This window comes from Hemitrygon akajei, chromosome 6, assembly GCF_048418815.1.
Source record: "Hemitrygon akajei chromosome 6, sHemAka1.3, whole genome shotgun sequence".
In the NCBI taxonomy this organism is placed as follows: Eukaryota; Metazoa; Chordata; class Chondrichthyes; order Myliobatiformes; family Dasyatidae; genus Hemitrygon; species Hemitrygon akajei.
In genome coordinates, this window is record NC_133129.1 from 139,590,834 (window position 1) to 139,613,850 (window position 23,017).

Sequence of the window (23,017 nt, forward strand, 5' to 3'; positions counted from 1 at the left end):
TCAAATTCATGCAGGACTCTGAACAGAGGCTGCATATTGAAGTGAGATAGTTATGTTGCCAGAACAAAATTCTGCATGAGCTATCTGTCAGTCCCTGTAAAATAGACAACTTGCAGTAACCCTTAAGAGAAATAGCTCAAGAAATCAATTTTAAACTGGGCTATAGATGTTCATTTTTATGCACAAAGACATTTTCCACGTGATTTTCTGGTCTATTGTGTATAGGATCCATTATGCATTACAATATCAAGACTAGCTCATATCAAATGTCAAAATTCCGTTGCTTAATTTTCTGGCATTTTATGTGTTGTAACAAAGTGCATCACTTGACATGCAAGCTCTATGAAAATGTATTGTGCATTGTATAAAAACTCTGTGTCAGGGAAAGTTTAAAAAGTAAGCTTTGTAAAAGATGAACTGTTGAATTTTTTTCTGGTAAATTATGGAAGTCAGAAGAATTACAGCGTGGTTAGAGAAGCATATTTTTGAATCTGGGTATGTTTTTTAAGTAGTGCTGATTTATAGAACATTCTAGTCATTTTATGAGAATATCTCTTTATTGTAACATGAATAAACGTGTAAAAATTTTAAAATCATGTCTTCTTTTAAATGAATATTTTGGCTTTGGTGATATAAACAAATGGACATAGTTGTCTTTGTAATTTTGGTTTATGCATTACTTCAACCATGACGACAAAAAAACAAGCATTCTTAAAAGTATACACATTTCATCAGTTTCCAGAAGTTCTTTTCCTAGTATTTTGCTTTCCTTGAGATTTCTAGGAGCTGATTGTTCTATAGCTCACATTTTGAGCATATGTTTCCCTCTCTGTCTTTTTTTTAAATCTTGGAATACCTCCTGTAGACAAAATAGCTGCCATTAGTTGATGCCTATCTACATCATCCATTTTCTCATGGTCTCGAGGCAGTACTTTCATTCAGTCCATCCTCCCACTTTCATGCAACTTACTTTGTGCCTTTTTAAAAACTAAAATGGTACCGCTGTGTCTCTCTTCAATAACAGAGTCATGGAGCCGTGAAGCATGGGCACAAGGCCTTTGGCCCACTGAATCTATCCTGACATTCAAGCACACGTGCTCAGTAATTCAATGCCAATTCTCCCACTCAGTTGCACAGTAAGGACAAGTTACAATGGCCAATTAGTGTATCAACCTGCAGATGAGAGGAACCTGGAGCAGCTGGAGAAACTCCTCACAGACAGCTCTGGACACTGGGTTTGAAGGTGGCTGACTGGAGGTTCAAAACCAGTGTGCAGCATATTCTGTTGAGATTTCCACTACCTTCTGCTTTTATTTTAAATAAAGGAGAAAATAGAGGACAGAGAAAGGAAACGGGGGTCCAAGTGATACAATGACGTGAGTCCTTTCAAACACAGCACTCCACTGCTGTCTAACACATGGCAAGCATTTATCATCCATTAGTCTTATTCTCACCAGCTTATATTGATTCCAGGTTCCAAATATTTTCAATTTAATAGACTCATCTCTGCATTGAGAAACCTCGATGATCTTGCTCCTCCTCTTTCGGTAGCTCCCTCTATCATACAGGAGTCTCCTAAAAGCCCAAGTATTTAACCTGGTTTTTGATCATCCATTCAGATACAGTACCTTCATGTGGCATTATACTTCTGTGAAACTCCTTGATGTTTAATCACATTAAGTATAAATATTAGCATGCAACAGCAATTCGGTTTGCTGTTAAACCAAATTAACTTTTGGCCACTACAAAGGTTTCTAGTTAATTTTAATTTGATACGTTATATGACCAGACTGAGGTTTGTTTTTTCAGGAAATTTAGATTTAAAAGATAATGATATCTTCCGTACACACCGGAAATATTCGGAAATCGTTTAAATTAGCAAATATGTCAAATCCCTGCTATCAGAATGGTTCTATTTTATATAATAGAAAATTCAATTGAACCTTCAGCAGGAGAATGATTAAAATGCGGAACTAGCTGCAACAGGGAGTTAAACATGAACGCAAGAGCAGGCTGGGCAAGCATAGACAGAAAGAGATTGATTTCGAACAGCAAAAAGGCTCGTGGAGCATAAACACTGACAATGGATTAGTCAGGCTGTACAGTCTATTTCTCTGCCGGCAACCTAATTCAAAACATAACTGCTCCCTGCTTCAAGACAGTGACTTTGATCATGATTTTTTTCCCCATAGAAAACAACTGTAGATGTTGAAATGGTGAAAATTCTAATATTTGTGAAGAGGGAAATAAATTAATGTCTCAGATAATAGAATGATCTGACTACAAATGTTGTGTGACCTACTTATTCCAATGATAGACAAAGTGATTAATCCCAATGGCTATATTAATATAATTGCTAGGTCATTGTGATTCCCGTAAAATTTCCTGAGGCTGATTGGATACCTTTCCATCACCGCCGGCGTTGATTGGAGAATCAACAATACCTTTGCATTGGCCAACCATGTCATCAGATGTCCCTAGGCGTCTTTTCATTGGTTACGATGCTGGAACAATTTCCACCGTCCCTACTCATTGGTTGTCATATCGCCATCGTACGTTTGCGATTGGTGTAACCGCGCGTCGCTCCAGCCGCCGGGTTCGAACGCAAGCCAATTGAGCGTCCCTATTGGCTGCACAGCCCCTCTGTCGACCTCACGCGGAAGTGATCCGGCCTGCTGTCCCTCCCTCCCAATATACCCGGCCGTACCATGGCTGAGTGCGACTCGTCGGCCAAGAGACAGAAGATGGCGACAGCCTTGGATCAGCTGAAGGAGTTCACAGTGGTGGTGGCCGACACCGGCGACTTTAACGGTGAGAGCCGGGCTCTCGCCTCTGCGTTGGGCTAGCTTCTACTTTGCGGAATCCGCTTCCAGGCCTCGGTTGCGAGAGTCAGCCTGCTCACGGACCATGTTTCCAGTGGTCTGAGGGAGAGTGGGGGAATGTGGCTTGGAGTGGTTCATCTCCAACCGCGCTTCGAGGTTTGGCTGGGCTCCGGATTCGGACGCTGACATTCCTGCTTCCTCTCGCCGAGTGGTGTCCCTTCCTCTCTGGATATTTCCTGCTGTGGACACCCAATTCCCTCCCAGCGCTGCTGCCTCTTATTGTTTCCTCCTCTTAAAACCACCGTCTATTTTCTTTCTGAAATTCTCTTGGTATACGCCTACCCTGAATTGTGTCAGAAAAGAAGTCTATTTGAATAGCTGTTTCCTTTATCAGTTCGAACATATATAATGTATTAAGGACCTAATCTTCTGGCATGACGGTCATTATGTTTCCCAATGTGTTATATTGCCTGAAGTGCAGGGGAGGAGATATGTCGTAACTGAATTCAAGATGAGAATGCCAATTGCCTACGATTTTATTTCACCGTTTGCATATAATCTGTCTGCAGTGCTATGTGTAATCTGTACAGTGAAAATACAAATAAGAATATGGCATGGGTAATATGAAGTATTTTATAAATGACTAAGTGCGAGTGTTTGTAAGGTTATAAGGCTCGCCATTGTCAAATACAGCGGTATTTTGTTTCATAATATTCCTAAGTAATTTATATTGTGTCTTAATTCCTAAACTTTTCAGCCCTATCCTTGCTAGCCTGGTTAGCTAACCTGTTTTTTCATTCTCGTTCACATTTTCAGATCCTTTGGCTTGATCTTTGCTATCTCTGGAATTCTTGCATCTGCAAAGCTCTTGGCGATTGTGTGCACACCCAACATTTTAGGCCTCTTCACTGTTATAGCTCTGCTGTCTGTGTCTGCATTTCAATTGCCAGGACCCCATACTCTGGAATTCCCCCTGCATTGTCTTACCTGTCTTACATCCTTCAACTGTCTCCAAACTTCTGGTCAGCCATCCAGATACTATTGGTACCAGTTTTTTTTTGTTAATTCTTTTGTGGTGATAACTGAGGGGAAGTTGCAATGATCTTTTTTCCCCCTTATGACACAAAACTTTTATTTCTTCATCCAGAAAATGTCGATGGTTATTTTAAAGATAATACTTCCACGACTGCAGAGTTTGGATTAACATGCATCAGCCATGTGAATTCATATCTCTATCGATCATGCATGTGGTTTGAATGGAACTGAACAAAAGCTGAGGGGCTAGACCCATGGCCATATAACCTTTGAGGGTGTGTAGTTTCCAGTTACCTTGAAGCCTCTGCTCTCGTCATCCAATGAATGGTTGGGAGTGGCTGGTGGCTTCTGGACAACACACTGAAGCCCATCCCCACAACATGCTGACTGTCGAAGGCCTATTTCATAGTTTTTAAATGTATGGACCGGTCAAATGAATGAACGGGGCTGAGCTAATTTTTATTATATGAACATATAGATAATGAAAAAAATATGAAAGGGGGAAAGCTTATTTTTTACAGCTGAGACAGTTATGATCCCAAGGCCAAGTGAGGGTTGTCCGTTTCCTCTGCTGGTGTATTACACTAACCCTAGACTTGATAGTGACTACATGTGACGCCAGCATTTTCTGTACTTCTGCAACACAATCTGCAGGGAGACAGGAGTGTGGAATACTTTTGCTTGTGCACTGTTGCTAACTGGCAGTTTTCTACAGAGTAGCCCAATGTGTCTACAACGCCAACCTGTCAGAACTAACCAAGTTATAGTGGAGAAGGAGTGGGTACCTAAAGAGCATTTGGTATTCATCAAAGAACTTGCACATTTTTAAAAATTGGAATGTAATCTGTATTGAAATTGAATAGTTAATATAGTTCACATAGCACTGAGAAGCCAGCTGTAAAATCACTAATTGTCCACCTGTAGAATACATATCATTCACATCTTACTAATTGGGCAAAAACTTTGCATAAAACAGAAACGTAGATTTTTTTTGTTTAAACCTGATGCTTTGTGCAGCATCATCCGTCTGTGGAGGTCTAAACTCTCCCCGAAGTATACAAAAATAAACAACAACTAGCAACACTGTTGCCAGAACATATACAGGCAATGCTGAAATCTCAGCAGGTGTCACCATTTTACTTCTCGTTATAACCTCATGAAGAGAAAAACCGAAGCATTTGCTTTTGAACTTTGCTCATGCACCAGACAAACCAAAGTATATCACATCTATTTTCAGCATGGTATTAATCAAAATAACTGGCTCAGTTTTAATAAGGGGGACATCTGATTTAAATCTGATTAGTCTATTAACCCTGGTGGAAGTGAAAGTGGATTTTGAGCCAGGCCTGTGATAGCTTGCATAACTGCTGTTCACAAATCCTACAGTGACCACACGTATAATATTTCTATGGATGGGAAATGAACAAGAATGTGGTTTTTTTTTGCTGACATGGGGCAAAGCAAATGATCCAGGTGGGTGGGGTAAAGGAGAAATTAATTTGCAATACTTTAATAGCAATCCAACATTGTGCACAAAATTGTACACCGGACACTTTTATCAGTGTCTGTGTGTAAATTGTAAATACTTGACATGTTGTAATTTGAGCCACTTCTGCATTCCTAGCTATGTTGTTCAAGATCCAGGCAAAATACAAATTGCTTAGTCACTTTGACTTTGCAGAAAACTATTGTGAATTATTAACTACGCACCTTAAGTAGAATTTTAATTAAACATATCTGACTTTAACTGTTGAACCATGTCTGGTATTGTGTTGGCTTAATTAATGTGTAATTTCCCTTCTATAGCAAAGTAATGCAAACAGGATGAAGAATGCCACATGCCTGACTTGTTTTTTCACATAGCATCATGTAACCAGTAGTTAATATGTCGCTTTTCATATGTAGCTATCGATGCATACAAACCACAGGATGCCACAACCAACCCTTCCCTCATTCTTGCCGCTGCACAGATGCCAGCCTATGACAAACTGATGGCTGATGCTATTGAATATGGAAAAAGCCAAGGCGGGTAAGAAATCTGTAAGCACTATCTAATAGCGGTAACACTCAATCTTAATACAAGATGTGATCCAGCTATGGGAAGGAGCCAGTAATAAACTACCTAAAATATTAGAGCAAGCACGAGGAAATCTGCAGATGCTGGAAATTCAAACAACACACACCACCAGCATTTTGTGTATGTTACCTAAAATATTGCCTGCTTTTTATAAAACATTTGACAAATATTCTTTTGTCCAACTTAATCACAAAACAGTACTGTAATATTAATGTCACTTGTGCATATAATGGGTGCTTGCCTATATCTATGTTTTGAATAATGACCTCTGTTAAATTAGTAGGGGTTATGGAAATAAGACAGAAGGCAGCAAAATAATCTAATAAATCTAATCTAATAAATGCTACATAATAGAGAATTGGATTTCTAATGTATTTAAAACTGCCCTCAAAATTTGTTCAATCAGTCTATGTATGGAAATACAAAGATGCTGATATAAATGCATGCTCAGTGATGCTGGTTGGAAGAGTTATTTGCTTGTTGGTATTGTTTGTCTTGATGAAAAAGATTTTTTAAATCCTTTATGATGTGGTTAACCACAGTATCAGCTTCCAGTGTCTGTCACCCAGTTGGGTGGAGCTGCACTAACTAGATTTGTTCTATTCTTATCTATCCAGATAGAGCCAGAGAATTGCCTGAAGTGGCAACACTTTATTTTGCAATGTTTCCTCAAGCTTCACAAGGAATTAGTTTTATTCTCCCTCTGTCATTTGCAGGCATTCTCTCAGTGACTTCTTTTGAATGGAATGTCAGTTTCTGCAAAAACACTGGCAGATAGGCATCTGAATGGAGTTTCTCTGTCCCAAATTCTTGGACCTCCAATGTAATATCCAATACTAAGAGGAATAGTTTCTTCTGATTGAAGATTAGAAAAACAAAAGTCATAGTTTTGGCCACATCACACATTTGGTTCATTATTCCATCTCTCACCCTAGCAAATGTTTGAGGTGAACCCAAATTGTTCACGGCCTTGTTATTAAATTTGACCACATTTTCTCATTATCAAAATGGGGCAGAAATCACACTCCTGTCATAACCTGGCTTGTCACTGCCTTTATCATGCAAAACCTGGAATTCATTGTTTAGCTTCCAGGTATTCACCCATCATTAAACTGAAAGGCGGATACCTACCACATTGTAACTCACGCATAATCCTTTTCATGGTATTCTGTTTATTTTGATCCTGAATTTAAGGTTTTTTAAATTTTCTAATTTAAATTCCCTCATTTACAACATCCTGCCTTTTGGAGAACTCAAATATTTATGCCATTTGTAGCTGAGTGCAGGCTAGCTATTACCATTCATCATTACAATTGTGGAATCTTTAGACATGATCTGAGCTGAATGGTGTTCCTGGAAATCAGTTGAATGGTTTTAAAGGAGAAACTCAAGATGTAGTGGAAATAAGATGTTTCTAGTATTTTGGGTAGTTATCTGGTATTTCTAAAGACATGCTTCTGACGTAGATCTGATGACACAATATTCATAGTGAAATTAACTTGATGACATGGGAAGCTTTTTACTTTGAATGTTCATACACCAACAGCTGAGTCTTCCAATTTCTCATACCCAGCTTCAATTCTTTCCATTTTTGAATAGTGTTCTGCTCTTATTTGTAGTGATTGGTTTAGCATTAGTGCTGTGCAAGAAGCTATTGACTCCAAGATTCTCTTTAATGATTGCTTTTCTGTTTAATTTACCTTCATTGGTAGAAGAGCAAAGACCCATTTAAAAACTTACTTTCAATCTTCAATTCACTCACAGAATCAAAAGGAGTACAGCAAAGAATGAGGCCACTTGGCTTATTTCTAGTTCAATATAAAATGCTAGCTAGACTCATTCCCTTTCTCTGTGGAGCCCTGCAGATTCTTTACTTTCATATACTTACCATATACTTATCGTACTCTCTTATTGCACAATTAAATGTGTTCCATTACTGGCCCTCCCTTTGAATTACATAGCTTAACTATGTGCATTTTGCAAAGGTATTTCCTTGTCACTCATCTTCATTCTGTCTGGTTTGTGACCCTCTTTGAGAATAGTTTTACACTGTCAGTGATAATATTTGATTTTAATAAATTCCTCTGTCAAACCCTCTCAGCAACCTTAAAGGTTCAAAGGTGGATAAAATTAGTTATTTCAATCTATCCACAATTAACTCTCATCCCTCAAATTATTTTAGCAAATGTTGTGCATCCTTTCCATCTTTCCTAAATATGGTGTGCCTTGAATTGGCCCTGTTACTCAGGATATAGCTAGCTAGTATTTTAAAGATTTCATCCTAAACTGTTTGCCCCTGTACTCTGCTCATCTAAACTAGAGAAGGCATGTGGAAATCTCCCATTGTGGGCTTCCTTAAAGAAGCATTCACAAACTGCATTCGGTATTATGGTATTGCTGCTTGCAGAGACCCTTTGCAGTCTTTTCCTAGCCCCCACACGCACTTGCTCACTGCTGGAGAACTCAGCAGGTCGGGCAGCATCTACAGAAATGGATAAAGAGTCAGTGTTTCAGGCCGAATCCCTACTTCAGGGCTGTAAAGAGGGGGAAGATGTCAGAAGAAAAATGTGAAGGGGAGGGGGAAGGAGGATAGCTAGAAAATGATAGGTAAGCCAGGTGGGTGAGAAAGGTAAAGGGCTGGAGAGGAACGAATCTGTTAGAGGAGTGGACCACCTGGATTTTGTCCCAGAAGCTATTAGTGGTCCCCTTGTTGAACAAAATGCCTCTTACACATGCTGTTCTGCAGTAGCCTGTCCCAGACACTCTGAACTTTAAGAGCTCTTCTCTTTTTCATTATCGGAGTGTCCTTTTTCTTTCAGGTAGTATCACTCTCCAAAGATTAGAGGGATGTTTATTCTGTTGTCTCAAATTCCCTCTTGTGATGATCCTCAAGGTTACGCTTACAGTATTAAGAGCTATCAGTTGTGCTATCTTGCAGAATCAAAAAGCGTATTGTTGCCCGGCGTGTTATGAAGGCCTTGAGTGAAAAGATCATCTTCCTCTAGACTTTTCAAAATTAGGGTGACACAGTATCCTAATAACTTAGAAAGCTGGACAATTTCTAGCTTTGGGTCTCATATTCTGTCGAGAATAGAGGCATTGTTAAGGTCCTGAAAAAAAATTGCTTAGTCATGCTTTTGAGCTCCATTCAATTTTTGCTGTTCTCCTTTTCTCTTGAATTTTTGATCTGGAATATCTTTCTATGGTAAATGATTACAGATTAATTATTGGAAAACATTGGCTTTATGGAAATTAATTCAACAATTAATTGCAGAATTCAATTAGAACTTCAGTTAATACATACAAAATGCTGAAGGAACTCAGCAGGCCAGGGAGCATCTGTGGATGAGAGTAGACAGTTGATGTTTTGGAGGGTGACCTTTCATCAGGAACTTCAGTTAATTGCATTTGAAGGCACAATAAGAAATTTGATCTATTCCATTCTTTAATGATGTTCTGTATTGAAGCTTAGTTAACTCTTAACATAAACATCACTTTCTGGGCTGAGAATTCTAAATATTTAAAGATTATAATTCAGGGAAACTCTCCACATCTCAAAACTGAATGACTCTTCTGACCTTGATATGCGACCCTCTGTTTTTTACCTAGTGACATTCTATTGGAATGTTTGTAAGCTTACGTTTTTACAGACATGAGTTATTTGAGAGATTAGTCATGGTCAGAATCAGCTCATGCCTAAGGAAGGGCCTGGATTTGTTGCAATCTGCCTTTCGCTGCAATAGGACTACAGTGGATGCAATCTCACTGGTTCTCTACTCTGCCTTGGATCACCTGAGCAATAGCAATGCCTATGACAGACTGTTGTTTGCATATTACAGCTTAGCATTCAACACCATCATATTCTCAGTACTAATCAACAAGCTCCAAAACCGGGCCTCTGTACCCCTGTCTGTAATTGGATCATTAACTTCCTCAGCGGGATACCATAGTCAAATGCAGATTGGAAATAAGATCTGACATTAAACACTGGGCCACCTCAAGGCTGCATACTTAGCCTATTCCTCTACTCTTTGCACCATCAACTCTGGCTTGGCACAGCTCGGACGCCATCTATAAATTTGCCTGTGACACAATTTGTTGGGAGAATTTCAGATGGTAACGAGGCATACAAGAGCGAGTTAAATCAATTGGTTGAGTGGTATCATAAGAACAACTTTGCCCTTGACATCAGTAAGACTAAGGAATTGATTGTGGACTTTAGGAAGAGGAAGTCAAGGGAACTCACACTAGTCCTTATCAGGGGGTTCATTGGGAAGGATGGGCAGTTTAAAGTTCCTGGGTGTCAATATCCTGGGTCCAACATTGATACAATTGCAAAGAAGGCACAACAGTGGCTATATTTAATTATTTGTTTGAGGAGACTTGGTATGACACCAAAGACTCTCTCAAATTTCTACAGCTGTACCATGGAAAGCAACCTATCTGGTGTATCACTGTCTAGTATGGATGGGCAACTGCACAGGATCACAAAATGCTGCAGGAAGTTGCAAACTTAGCAAGCTCTGTCACAGGCACTAGCCTCTCCAGCATTGATGACATCTTCAAAAGGCAATCCTCAAAAGAGCAGCTTCCAACATTGAGGACCCAGCAGCAGACAGGACGTGCTCTCTTCTCACTACTTCCATCAAAGAGGAGGTAAAGGAGCCTGAAGATGCACTCAGTGCTTTAGGAACAGCTGCTTTCCTTCAACCATGAAATTTCTGAATGGAAAATACACCCACGTATACTACCTCAATATGTCTTTGTTCTTTCTGCACTATTTATTTAATTTTTCAATTATATCTTATTATGATTTAGTTTATCATTATGTATTGCAATGCACAGCTGCCACATAACAAATTTCATGACAAACTTCATGTAATATTAATCTTATTCTTCTGAACTCCAGTTATCATTTGCTTCTCAAAAGGGCAGTCTTCACATTCCAGAAATTCTACCCTGAGTTAACTCCAAGGAAAATGTGTTCACAAGCATGGGCATAAACTTGCATATGGCCCTGTAAATCGGTCTCCCCAAGTCATGTACACTTTTACCAAGAATCGATTAGGTGAGAAAGTAATGTAGTCAGTTATGTTTTCTTGCAAAAACTGATGACTAAGTTTTATTAACTCTATTTGCCTGTATAAACACTGGATCCATTCCTCTGGATGAAATGTTGATAGATTCACTCGCAAATGGTCTGTGCTTTGGGTAGGATATGATTTGGGAGCAGTTATTTCCTGACTTTTTACATCACTGGCATAACAGTGGAAACTGCGAGCATTTTCAAATTCCTGTGAGTGCACATCACACATGGTCCCAGAACACATCCTACACAGACAAGAAATGCCTCTCCTTTCTGAGGAGGCAGAAGAGAACTGCACTTTGCACATCCAAACTTGCATCATTCTACAGATGCTCAGTAGAGACCATCCTGATAAACTGCATCACTGCTTGGTATGGAAACTGCACTGCATGAGGTCTCTACAACGATGATCAAAACTGCCCAATACATCGATGGTACCAGCCTACCCACCTTCAGGGACGAGTATACAGAAAGATGTTAGAAAAGAGCCAGTAACATCCTGCTCTTGGACTGTTCCTCCCACTTTCAACAATGACGATGCTACATGGCATTCACACCAGGACAAACAGACTCAAAAACAGTTACTTTCCCCAAAGCAGTAAGACTGAGCAACACCTCCACCCACCAACTCCCCACTACTTCGTTATTTCCTGTCAGTCACCTAATGAAGAGCCTGGTGTCAATTTATAGACATACAATCATTATGTATATAAGCTATTGTATTTATTTATATTTTTGTGCTGCATTGGATCCAGAGCAAGAACTATTTCAATCTCCTTTGCACAAGTGTACAGAAAATTGCACTAAACAATCCCGATTCTTTTCCTAGAATCAAAAAGGCTTTTTGCATGCAAGGCTGTGCTCTCAGTGAGTTGAGGATTTTTGTGCCTTGCTTTTGTTAGTCTGCACTGTATCAATGAATAGAGCTGTTTCACCAGTTGTCTGTATCACATTGGTGCATGGTGCTGATTGTGTCTCTGCCTCTTAATAGTTCCAATTTTTATATAAACCACTCTTTATATTCCAGATTGCATTATTCTTTCTATAGAAAGCAGAATTCGGCAACTGTAGTTGGATATCTGTAGAGGTAGTACCCTGCTAAGGTTTTCTTTATGATATTCTAATAAATTGCCATTGGTTTTTTCCAGATCTGAGGAGGAGCAGCTGACCAATGTCATAGACAAATTGTACATCAATTTTGGAGTGGAGATTTTGAAAAAAATTCCAGGCCGGGTGTCCACTGAAGTTGATGCAAGGTAAGTGTTAGTAACTAGTAAGTTTTGATGCAGTTGATAGTACCAGATGTTTAAATAAGTACCCTGTACAATTATTGAATTATGTGGAAGGCTTTAATGTACATCTGTTTGCAGCAACATGAAGTCAGTTATTAATCTTTTGACAATGGGTAATGCTTCAGATTCTTAGTTATTCTGTCCAAGTCCATTGTTTTAAGGTACTCCTACAACATTTACCCCAAAGGATGCTCTTGTTTACCTTTCTACATTAAAAATCAAAACTGATATCCCGTGGCTAAATCCATTTGAGATATTTGGATTATTGATACAGAAATTAGATCTGCTAACGTCTTTGTAAGAAATGTTTAAAACTGGGAGGGTTGCATGCAGTGTTTATGTCATGTTGCAAAGCAGTTGTCATTGTGTTTTAATGATCCCGTTGGCAATGTGCTAACAAAGTTACTTTGCCGTTTTAAGATCAGTGTTTAATTCTCCTTTAAGATTTGGTATTGATGTGTAAGGCCTGCTCTTTTTTTTGTTCTTCCAAACTATTCTTGAAAGTGGCTTGGCAATCTGAGCCACTGCTCTCCTGCTGTGGGTATTCCCATGATGCTGTAGATAGAGTTCCAGGATTAGCTAGACTGGATCTGCCTCGAGGTGATGCTGTGTTGGAAGATTTAGCCGGGTTGGACACATCTATTGTGATGAAGTGCTTTGAGGCTGATCATGGTCAGAATCTTGTAGTGAAAGGGCATAGCTCGACACAGTGTTAGATACATGTTATATTGTGCTTGAACACTTGGCTACTTTTGAGCCATCATTTTAGATGTGGACTTGTAACTAGGTTTTTTTTTTGCTCAAAAGCTGTACGTTAAAGTAAGAATGTTATTGATCTTGAAATTATCAAAGTAAAAGGCAAATTGAAACTTGTTTTATGATTTTAAAATCTTGTGTTCCTGTTGCTCACTTTTGAAATGTGTAGATTGTCGTTTGACAAAGACGGCATGGTCACAAAAGCCAAACGCCTAATTCAGATGTACAAGGATGCAGGGATCAACAAGGACCGTATTCTCATCAAGCTTTCCTCTACATGGGAAGGGATTCAGGCTGGCAAGTGAGTGCTGTTCTGCAGCTGTGTGAATTGCTTTAAATGTCATATACACAAATGCAGTGGATGTGAATATTATTGGGCATTTAATCTGATGTAGGGTGATCATCAGCCTAGTGTTTAGTGTGAATCTTTAAAGTACCTGATAGTTTAAAATTTACTAAGACATAATTACTGAATTATATAGGATGATTTGGAAATTGACTTGATGGAAACTCGAAGTGCAAGAAATAGATCAATGAAACTGAAATAACATAACACAACTTAACTAAAGTTTCCTATCTGGAGTCATCTGAACAGTACTGAATTTTGAATTAAGAAAGCCATTACTTCAAAATTCAAATAGTCAAGTGCTGTATTACAACTAAAATGGAATCTTCTATTATTGCATAGCATTTAGTAAGGGTTGAAAAAGACCTGCTCATTAACTGTATTAAGATCACGGTTAGTCTATTCAGTTTAACATTAACCTGTCAATTTCTACAATTTTATCAATTTGGTTATTTTTAAATTTAGTTATTTTAGGGGTTCAGGAATGAGTGAGAAATTTTAGTTCTTCACAGTTGCTTATTTTAAAGTTTAAACAAATGTACAGATGAAATAAGGCAGATGAGAGATGAGAAATTAAGAGTTTCAAGATGGCACTTTTGAAAAATCTATCTCCTTTATATTGGGAGATAACAGAAATTCCTTAGAGATAAACCAATTAACAGTTACATGATCTACCTGCAATGTGCTAACACTTGGCCAATGAAAAGGTATATGTAACTACTATAGTCTTCTGCCAGTTAGTGAGGATGGAACTCCACATATTGTGAAAGGTGCATGAGTTTGTTAAAGATACAAATTATAAATATACGAATTATGTCTGTAAAAACTGATTTTAGTCTTAATCCAACTAATTTAAAAAATGCCGATTTTATTTTTTCCAGTGCAGCCAAATGATCTTGTTCATTCCAGTGAGCTATAGGATTTGGGAAAACTAGCAACAAGAAAAAAAAAGATGACATTGGAGTAAATTCTGACCAATAGGGAGGCAGCTGTCTTTCAATATTGAAAATTATTTTAATGCTAAAATAAAAGGCAAGCCTGACAAGAAGAAACTTTCCACCTGTCAAGTATATCATCCTTGAGCGTTACATGCAATTGAATTTTCCTGCTGGGCATGATTTAACTGGATTAACTCTGTTTCAGAATCCTTGAAGAACAGTGTGGCATCCATTGCAACATGACTCTGCTTTTCTCATTTGCTCAGGCAGTTGCCTGTGCAGAGGCTGGAGCAACACTCATTTCGCCATTTGTAGGTCGTATTCTGGACTGGCACGTGGCCAACACAGATAAGAAAAGCTTTGAACCAAATGAAGATCCAGGTACAGTTTATAAACTTTTCATAGAACAGAGAGCTGTGCAGCCCAAGAAAAGACCATTCAGCCCACCATGTTTTGCTGTACTAATTAAATTAGTAATAAAATGCCCAGCTAAACTAAGTACTACTGCTAACATAATGTCCATATCTATCAGTCTTTTGAACATACAATTTACCTTCACCCAGACCCTGGCAGCACATTTTAGGTACCCACTCCTCTGTTTAAAACAAACTTGCCCCACATACCTGTGTTGAACTTGTCCCCTCTCAACTTAAATGCATACTCTGATATTAGACATTTCATATAGAGTTACTCACTTATCATAAATAGTATTGTGCAGGTCCATCCTAAATTACAAAAGCCAAATTTAAGGGCGCCCTCTATATAAATAAAACAAACATTTCAAAGACCACTGGGACGACTGCAGATAGATTTGCCAAAAGCTACAGTCATCAGTGCTGAGTGGGAATAGTGTTTCCACGTCTTGTCTCTTCCCCGCCCCCCTCCCAACCCAACCTCATCATACCCCTGCCCCCCCCCCCCCACTCACAACAATTGGGGGCATGTTCACTCACTGAGTCGGTGAGACCAAGCTGATAGTGGCCTTTCCTGTTGCAGATATTTGTGATGCACTCCCACGTACTTGTCTCTGATTTCCAAACCGGTTGGGTTACAAATAGTTCTCAGAAATGGAACTCTGGAAGGTGGGGATTGCCAGTATGCGTCTGACTCCTTTCCTCTCTGCCGCAACTGTTTGAAGCTGCACCACAGTGTTTACAAGGAAATTCTCTCAGGAAATTCACACTGTTTACAAGGGCCGTCATTCATTCTGCCCATTTTCACCTCTAATGTTAAATGCCTGTACCACTGCCTTGTCAGATGAAATCCATTCTTGTATTTTTTGTTTCCACCTAGACCTCATCTTCCGCCTACCATAAAATCTGTTGCCCAAATTCTATCCAACCATTTCCCTGGTGCCTTCTGATCTTTAACAATTCCAAGTTGCCTGATTTTTTTTTTTCCGGATGCCATCAGTCTTGGACTCTGCCACCTACCCATGTCAGTTACATCCTCGGACAGTTCAGCGACAGGTTACTATCGATGCAATGCTCCTCAGACAGGATGAAGAGGTCAATACTCCCCAATGCCATTAGGCTTTACAATTCTACCGCGAGGACTTAAGAACTTTTTTTAAAAGCTATTATTAATGCTTTTTGAGATAGTGATTTAGATGCATATCATTTTTTTTTTACTGAGTTAAGTATTGTATGTAATTAGTTTTGCTACAACAAGTGTATGGGACATTGGAAAAAAGTTGAATTTCCCCATGGGGATGAATAAAGTATCTATCTATCTATCTATCTATTGATCAACCCATACTTTCCTCCTCCCACCATCTCCTTTTTGTCTCATCCCTCAGCCCATAAGTTTATTTTATCACTTGCATGGAAACTGTCATTTGGTAAGCAAATCTATCCTGTCTGTTGTGGAAGATTTACAAACCATTGTAACACATTCTTTCTCATTTGGCTTCAGGTGTACAGAGTGTAACAAAGATCTACAACTATTACAAGAAGTTTGGGTACAAGACTATTGTCATGGGTGCATCTTTCCGTAATACTGGTGAAATAAAAGCATTGGCAGGCTGTGATTATCTAACAATATCTCCAAAATTGCTGGAAAGCCTCAGTAAAGACTTTGAGCAACTAACACCCAGTTTGAGTGTTAAGAAAGGTATGTGTTCTACTATATTAATTAAGCTAACAAGGCGCACTAGCTATTTGATAGGGTGAAGCTGTCATGCAAGTCTCAAGCACAACATGCTCAATGCAGTTGTGTTTTTTTTTAAAAAACCTTCAATTATCACTTGTGAAGTTAAAATAATCTAAGCATAGATTAAATTTTTATTTAATTGATAAAATTGTCAATGAAAATAATCTGGATATGCTGAACACAACTGCAGCAGTGATTTCAACAACTTTATTGTACTGTTGTATATGTCCAAGAAAGTACAGTCGGCCCTCCTTATCCATGGAGAATTGGTTCTGGGACCCCCACCCCACCCGTGGATACCAAAATATATATAATAAAGGAATTGGAAAGAGGTGAAATGCCATTGGTCATTGGAAAAGTGTTAGGCTACAGTCGGTCAACGATCAGAACAATTTTAAAGGATAAAGTGAGAATAATGGAGCATGTGAAGGCCCTGCCCTGATGAGGCTACAATTATTACTAAGCAACTCAGTGGTTTAATTATTGTAATACATACGTTTCTTAAGTGTTTTATATGCATAGAAAGGTAAAATATATACTATGTACTAAGACAAACGTTTGACTAACTGATGCTAAATAATACCGGATGTACCTGTTCCGACTTAGAGAACTTCCGTATCCACGGTAACCAATGCACATCCTTCTGTATACTTTAAAATCATCTCTAGTTTATTTATAATAGCTAATACAATGTAAATGCTATGTATAGTTATACTGTATTGTTTAGGGAATAATGACAAGAAAAAGTCTATACATGCTCAAACAACAAGGGCTGGAGAGAGAACTTCTGGGTTTTCCCGATCCGCAGTTGGTTGAATCCGTGCATGCGGAACCCGTGGATAAGGAGGGCCGACTGTATTGTCATTGTAATCTGTAAACTATTCTGTTAATATTATTCAGTTGAATTGATTGAAATTAGCTATTTAGAGATTTGGGAATGATAAAATACTTCCACTTCAGCACATTTTGTCTGAAGTAGAAGTAGTATTTCAAATACCTTTAGAGTGTATTTGAGCAGAGTGTGTGCAGTTATATCAGATGAGATAATTTGGAAGATAAAACTGATCAATGATAGGGAATGTACTAGTTAAATATATCCCGCTGCTAAGTTGTTAATAATGTACCCATTTTAATGAAATTCATGTGAAATATTTTCTGACTGTTCTTTCATCTGAACATGTTGATTAGAAGATCTACAAGCAATTAATTAGAGATTGCTGAAATTATTTGGTAGTTGTAATTAAAGATTATTGATCTGAAACGTTCTTTCCAGTTGCTTGCTGACCTGAGTTTTCGCTAATTTTAATTTTTTTGTTTAGGTTTCCGACACCTGCAGATTTTTTTTTTCAGTAAATGTCTTGATTTTCAATGACGAGTTTAATTGTTTGAAATACAGTTGATATTTCACTTTTGAATTGCAATGTTCCTTAACTGATTACATTTTCATTTCTATCTGAATTTGAAATTACAGCTCAAGTGAAAACTTATTACATCAATGTATTTCTAAATTGTCCACATTTATTTTATTCTGTCAGTATTCAAGGACAGTTAAAATAAGGAGTTCTCAGGTGAAATGTGATTAACTTTGTAGTTAGAGTCATGGAAAAGAACAGCACAAAGCACAAATCTAGTCTGTGTCAAACCATTTAAACTGCCTAGTGCAATCGACCTGCAATCAGACCATTGCCCTGTATAATCTTACTATTAACGTACCTATCCAAACTTCTCTTAAACATTGAAATCGAGCTCATATGCTTCACTTGCGCTGGCAGCTCATTCAAACACTCATGACCCTCTGAGTGAACAAGCTTCCCCTCATGTCCCCCCTAAACTTTTTACCTTTCACCTTTAACCCATAACCTCTAGTTGTTGTCCCACCAAACCTCTGGGGGCGGGGGGGGGGGGGGGGGGAAGCCTGCTTGCATTTACCCTATCTATACCCCTTATTTTGTATAACCTCTATCAAATCTCCCTTCAATCTTCTATGTTCCAAGGAATAAAGCTCTAATCTATTCAGTTATTTCCTTATAACTCAGTTCCTGGAGTCCTGGCAACATCCTTGTAAAATTTTTCTGCACGCTTAATCTTACTTGCATCTTTCCTGTAGGTAGGTGACCAAAGCTGCACAGCAATATTCCAAACAGGAGGAAATCTGCAGATGCTGGAATTTCAAGCAACACACACAAAATGCTGGTGGAACACATTTTGTGTGTGTTGCAGCAGTATTCCAAATTGGTCCTCGCCAACATCTTGTACAACTTCAACAGAACATGTCATCTCTCTCGTCAGTACTTTGATTTATGAAGGCTATTGTGCCAAAAGCTTTCTTTATCTAACTGTGCATGAATTATGGAGCTGTATTCCCAGATTCCTTTGTTCTATCACACTTCTCAGTGCTGAACTGTTCATCGTGTAAGACCTTCACTGGTTGGTCCTACCAAAGTGCAGCACCTCGCACTTGTCTGCATTAAGTTCCATCTGCCATTTTTCTAGCTGGTCCAGATCCAGTTGCAAGCTCTGATATTCTTCCCTGCTGTCCTCCATATTTGTGTTATTTGCAAATTGCTAATCCAGTTAACCATATTATCATTAATATAGATGACAAAACAACGGGCCCAGCTCTGATCCCTGTGGCACTCCTCTAGTCAGAGGCCTCCAGTCAGTGAGCTAACCTTCTACTACCACTTTGGCTTCTCCCACAAGGCCCATGTCTGATCCAGTTTACTACCTTGTCTTGAATGCCAAATGACTGAATCTTCCTGACTAGCCAGCTATGCGGAATCTTGTCAAGTGCCTTGCTAAAGTCCACATAAACAAAGTTCACTGCCTTCTGTTCATCAGCTTTCCTTGTAACTTGCTCAAGCTCTGGTTATACACAATATGACTACCAGTTCTGGGACAAGATACAGCATGCAGATTATGCAGTTTTTTTTTCTTTGATGCAACGAATCTATCCCTTTGGTACAGATGTAAACATTTTTTCCTGCTTAACCTAATTTGGATAAATCACATCTGAACCCTGTTATATGGTGGAGCTGTTTTCAGTTAGAATGTGTATTTGAGTAATAAACATTTAGTCCAGTGACATTTTTTTTCAGATATAGACATTGGATGCAACACTGATCTTTGAGAAAACTGACACCAGACCCTTTTAGTTCTTCCCACCTGACTATCACTTTTAGATTTACAGAGTAAATTGCGGAGTAGCAGGTGGTACAACTGGTAAACCACTTCCTAACAGACATCCAGGTTCAGTTCTGACCTTGAATCCCATCTGTGTGGAATTAGCAAGTTCTAATTCTTCCATATCCCGATGATGTGTGAGTTGCTAGATTAATTGGCTAGTTTGATTTGCCCCTAGTGTGCATGTGAGTAGAATCTGGGGGAAGTTGTTTAAAATGTGGGGACAAGTTTTTAATTGTATATGTACCTCACTGTACATCTACACATGGCAATAAACTTGAATCATTTGATGTTGGGTTAGTGTAAATGGTTGGTGGTCAACATTGACAATAGACTGAAAGCCCTGTTTCCGGGCTGTATCTCTCGAAAATGTAGAGCAATAAAATTTAATTTATATTCTGTTTGAGGTTATTATTAATTACTTTGTGGTTTTATTTGTATTGTCTTAATTCTGTGCATAAACTAAAGCTACATAAGACCATGTGACTGACTGGCTGAAATTTCTGATGGGTGTTTAACTGAATTTAGAATTAGACAATCAACACTTACAATATAATTTCCAAAGATGCCAACAGTGTTTTTATTTGTATGCAGCGGAAGCACTTGACATACAAAAAGTTGAAATGAATGAACAGAAATTCCGTTGGTCTCACAATGAGGACCAGATGGCTGTAGAAAAATTGTCTGATGGGATCCGCAAGTTTTCGGCTGATGCTATTAAGCTAGAAAACATGATAAAGGTATGTACTTTTGAAAACTTGCCATACAATATATTTATTTCATCAGAGCAGCTGTTTACTGTTACTGTAATTATTGTGCTTCCATTTACTCTGTTATAAGTAAACTTGAGCAATAATGGCAAGCGTCCACCTTGAATTGATAAGATGTATAAATGAAGAGATTTCTCCTTTCTGTTGAAGAGAGCTCAAGGTTGGGACAAATGGCTTTGAAGTAATGGTATTACTTTCGGATGATATGTAGCCTCGAACATACTGGTGAAGGCATTTCTTTGTGCCTGCTGCCTTTTTTTAGTGATGGACTGCAGGTTTGAGTTAATTATGGGCTAGCTGTGGTAGTTAACTGCACCTTGCAGACAAAGCATACAATAGCAGTGGTGTGCTGGTGCTCGAGATAGTGCATGTTTAGTCAGTGAATGGGCCATCAATCAAGTTGCTTTATTCTGAAAGGTGGTCAGTATGTATGGTGCTGGAGTTGTACTCATCCAGGTAAGTGGAGAGTATTCAGTGGCTACTTCATTAGGTACACCTGTACATCTTGTTAATGCAAATTTCTAATCAGCCAGTCATGTGGCAGGAACTCAGTGCACAGAGCATGCAGACATGGTCAAGAGGTCTTTGTTAAGACCGAACATTGGAATGGGGAAGAAATGTGATCTAAGAGGCTGTGGAATGATTGTTCATGCCGGGCAGGGTGTATCTCAGAAACTGCTGATTTCCTGGGGATTTTCATGCACAGCAGTCTCTAGAGTTGACAGAGAAGGGTGAGGAAAACAAACCATCTATTCCGCAAGAGTTCTGTGGGTGTTAATGCCTTGATAGTGAGGTCAAAGGAGAATGGTCAGCCTGGTTCAAGCTAACAGAAAGGTGACAGTATGTCAGATAACCACACATTACAATAGTGCTGTGCAGAAGAGCATCTCTGAATGCCCAACGTTGAAGTTAATGGGCTACAACAGCAGAAGACCATGAGCATACTCAGTGAACACTTTATTAGGTATAGGAGGTACCTATTAAAGTGGCCACTGAGTGTATAATCTGACTCTGGCCTTCCATTTTATTGACAATGAAAAGTCTTTGGAATATTGGGAATTACAAGCTGCAGGCCAAGGTAACTGCTGACCAGTGTTTCCTTTTGCTGAAGAGTTGTGAATAAAATTGATAGAAGCCTTTATTTCTTGACTTTTCCCCCCAGCATGCATATATTAACCAGCCTTTTGGATAAATGAATGTGGGAGAAAAATATAATCTAATTTCAAACCAGTTTTTCTCTGTTAAACTGCTCTGAGGCACTGCCTGGTAAAACAACCAAAGAGCTATTATTACTGCAGATCTTAAATACATTTAGGTGTCATGTATATCAAGGGGTAATAGTTCCATTGCAGTGGTACACATTAGTTTATGGATGTGTTAAGTCAAAGCTTTGGGATCCATTGTTGGTGAGATCCATAGCATCGGTAAGTCCATGCACAAATACTGTATGAAATGGCAATATTCATGAACTACTGTTGCTAATTTTTATTTCAAAGCTAACTAAATGCAATCGCTTGTAAATTTTTCCAATGGTTTAGTTTGTAATATGTCGTGCTTTTTAAGCACGGGTTTAAGAACAACCGTAAAATGATGCCTGGTCTAATCAAAGTTTCCATTGAACCAGTGAAAGATGAGCTATTTGCTTTTAGCTTGTACCCTAATCACTAGTATATCAAATTCTAGAAAAATAACCGAAGTTTTGGGGCTTTCAAAAGGGATTGATGTATGTGATTGTCCAAAACTATTGCATTAGAATATTGTGTATAACTCCTAGGTGTATTGACTTTTGTTATTTATCCTTTTACAGGAGCGACTTTTTGGTGCCAAGAATGGATGCTAGGAAGTCTCCTGTGCATTTGGATAATTTGAATCATGTGGGTTGATGGAAGATTTGTTTTACTTTCTTTTTTGACCAGTTGTGTAAAAGGATCGCAGTATGTTATGTATTGCTGAATCCAGTTTTGGACCATGCTTAATCCAGGCTTGTGCACTTTGGAGCAACTGTTTCTAATAAATACACCAACGTACCAATTTGTTGTCTTAGCTGTGAAGTTCCTCTGCTGCTTCCAATCAATAATTTGGGCCTATATGTACATCATATATACAGATAGGCATTCAGTGTGTGCAACATCAAATGTAGTAACAGAAATTTGGGATGTGTTACTGATCTGCAGTAAAAGTGGTACACTAGTTGATGGGGGATAATGGTAATCATTTGTGCAGTTGATTTTGAAAGTATTAATGAAAGTAAGGATTTTGCTGTCACATGGTGAGCAGGCATGAAATTTTTCAACAATATTTTCAAGGAACTTTGTGGCAAAAAAAACTAACTTTAACCGAACAACACACACAAAATGCTGGTGGAACACAGCAGGCCAAGCAGCATCTATAAGGAGAAGCACTTTCGACCTGAAACGTCAACAGTGCTTCTCCCTATAGATGCTGCCTGGCCTGCTGTGTTCCACCGGCATTTTGCGTGTGTTGTTTGAATTTCCAGCATCTGCAGATTTCCTCATGTTTGCCTTGTACTTTAACTTATTGAAATTTGAAAATTATAATGG

The 23,017-nt window shown here is 38.6% G+C and overlaps 1 protein-coding gene across 1 annotated transcript; it reads left to right on the plus strand.

The window, feature by feature from the left end:
- Nucleotides 1–2,654: 2,654 nt before the first annotated feature.
- Nucleotides 2,655–22,487, plus strand: taldo1 (transaldolase 1). Its single transcript, XM_073049382.1, has 8 exons — nt 2,655–2,811; nt 5,763–5,886; nt 12,169–12,276; nt 13,238–13,369; nt 14,558–14,733; nt 16,267–16,464; nt 20,281–20,426; nt 22,264–22,487. Exons 1-8 carry the CDS (start codon nt 2,709–2,711, stop codon nt 22,294–22,296), a joined length of 1,020 nt encoding a protein of 339 aa, XP_072905483.1. The 5' UTR covers nt 2,655–2,708; the 3' UTR covers nt 22,297–22,487.
- The last annotated feature ends 530 nt before the right edge of the window (nt 22,488–23,017 follow it).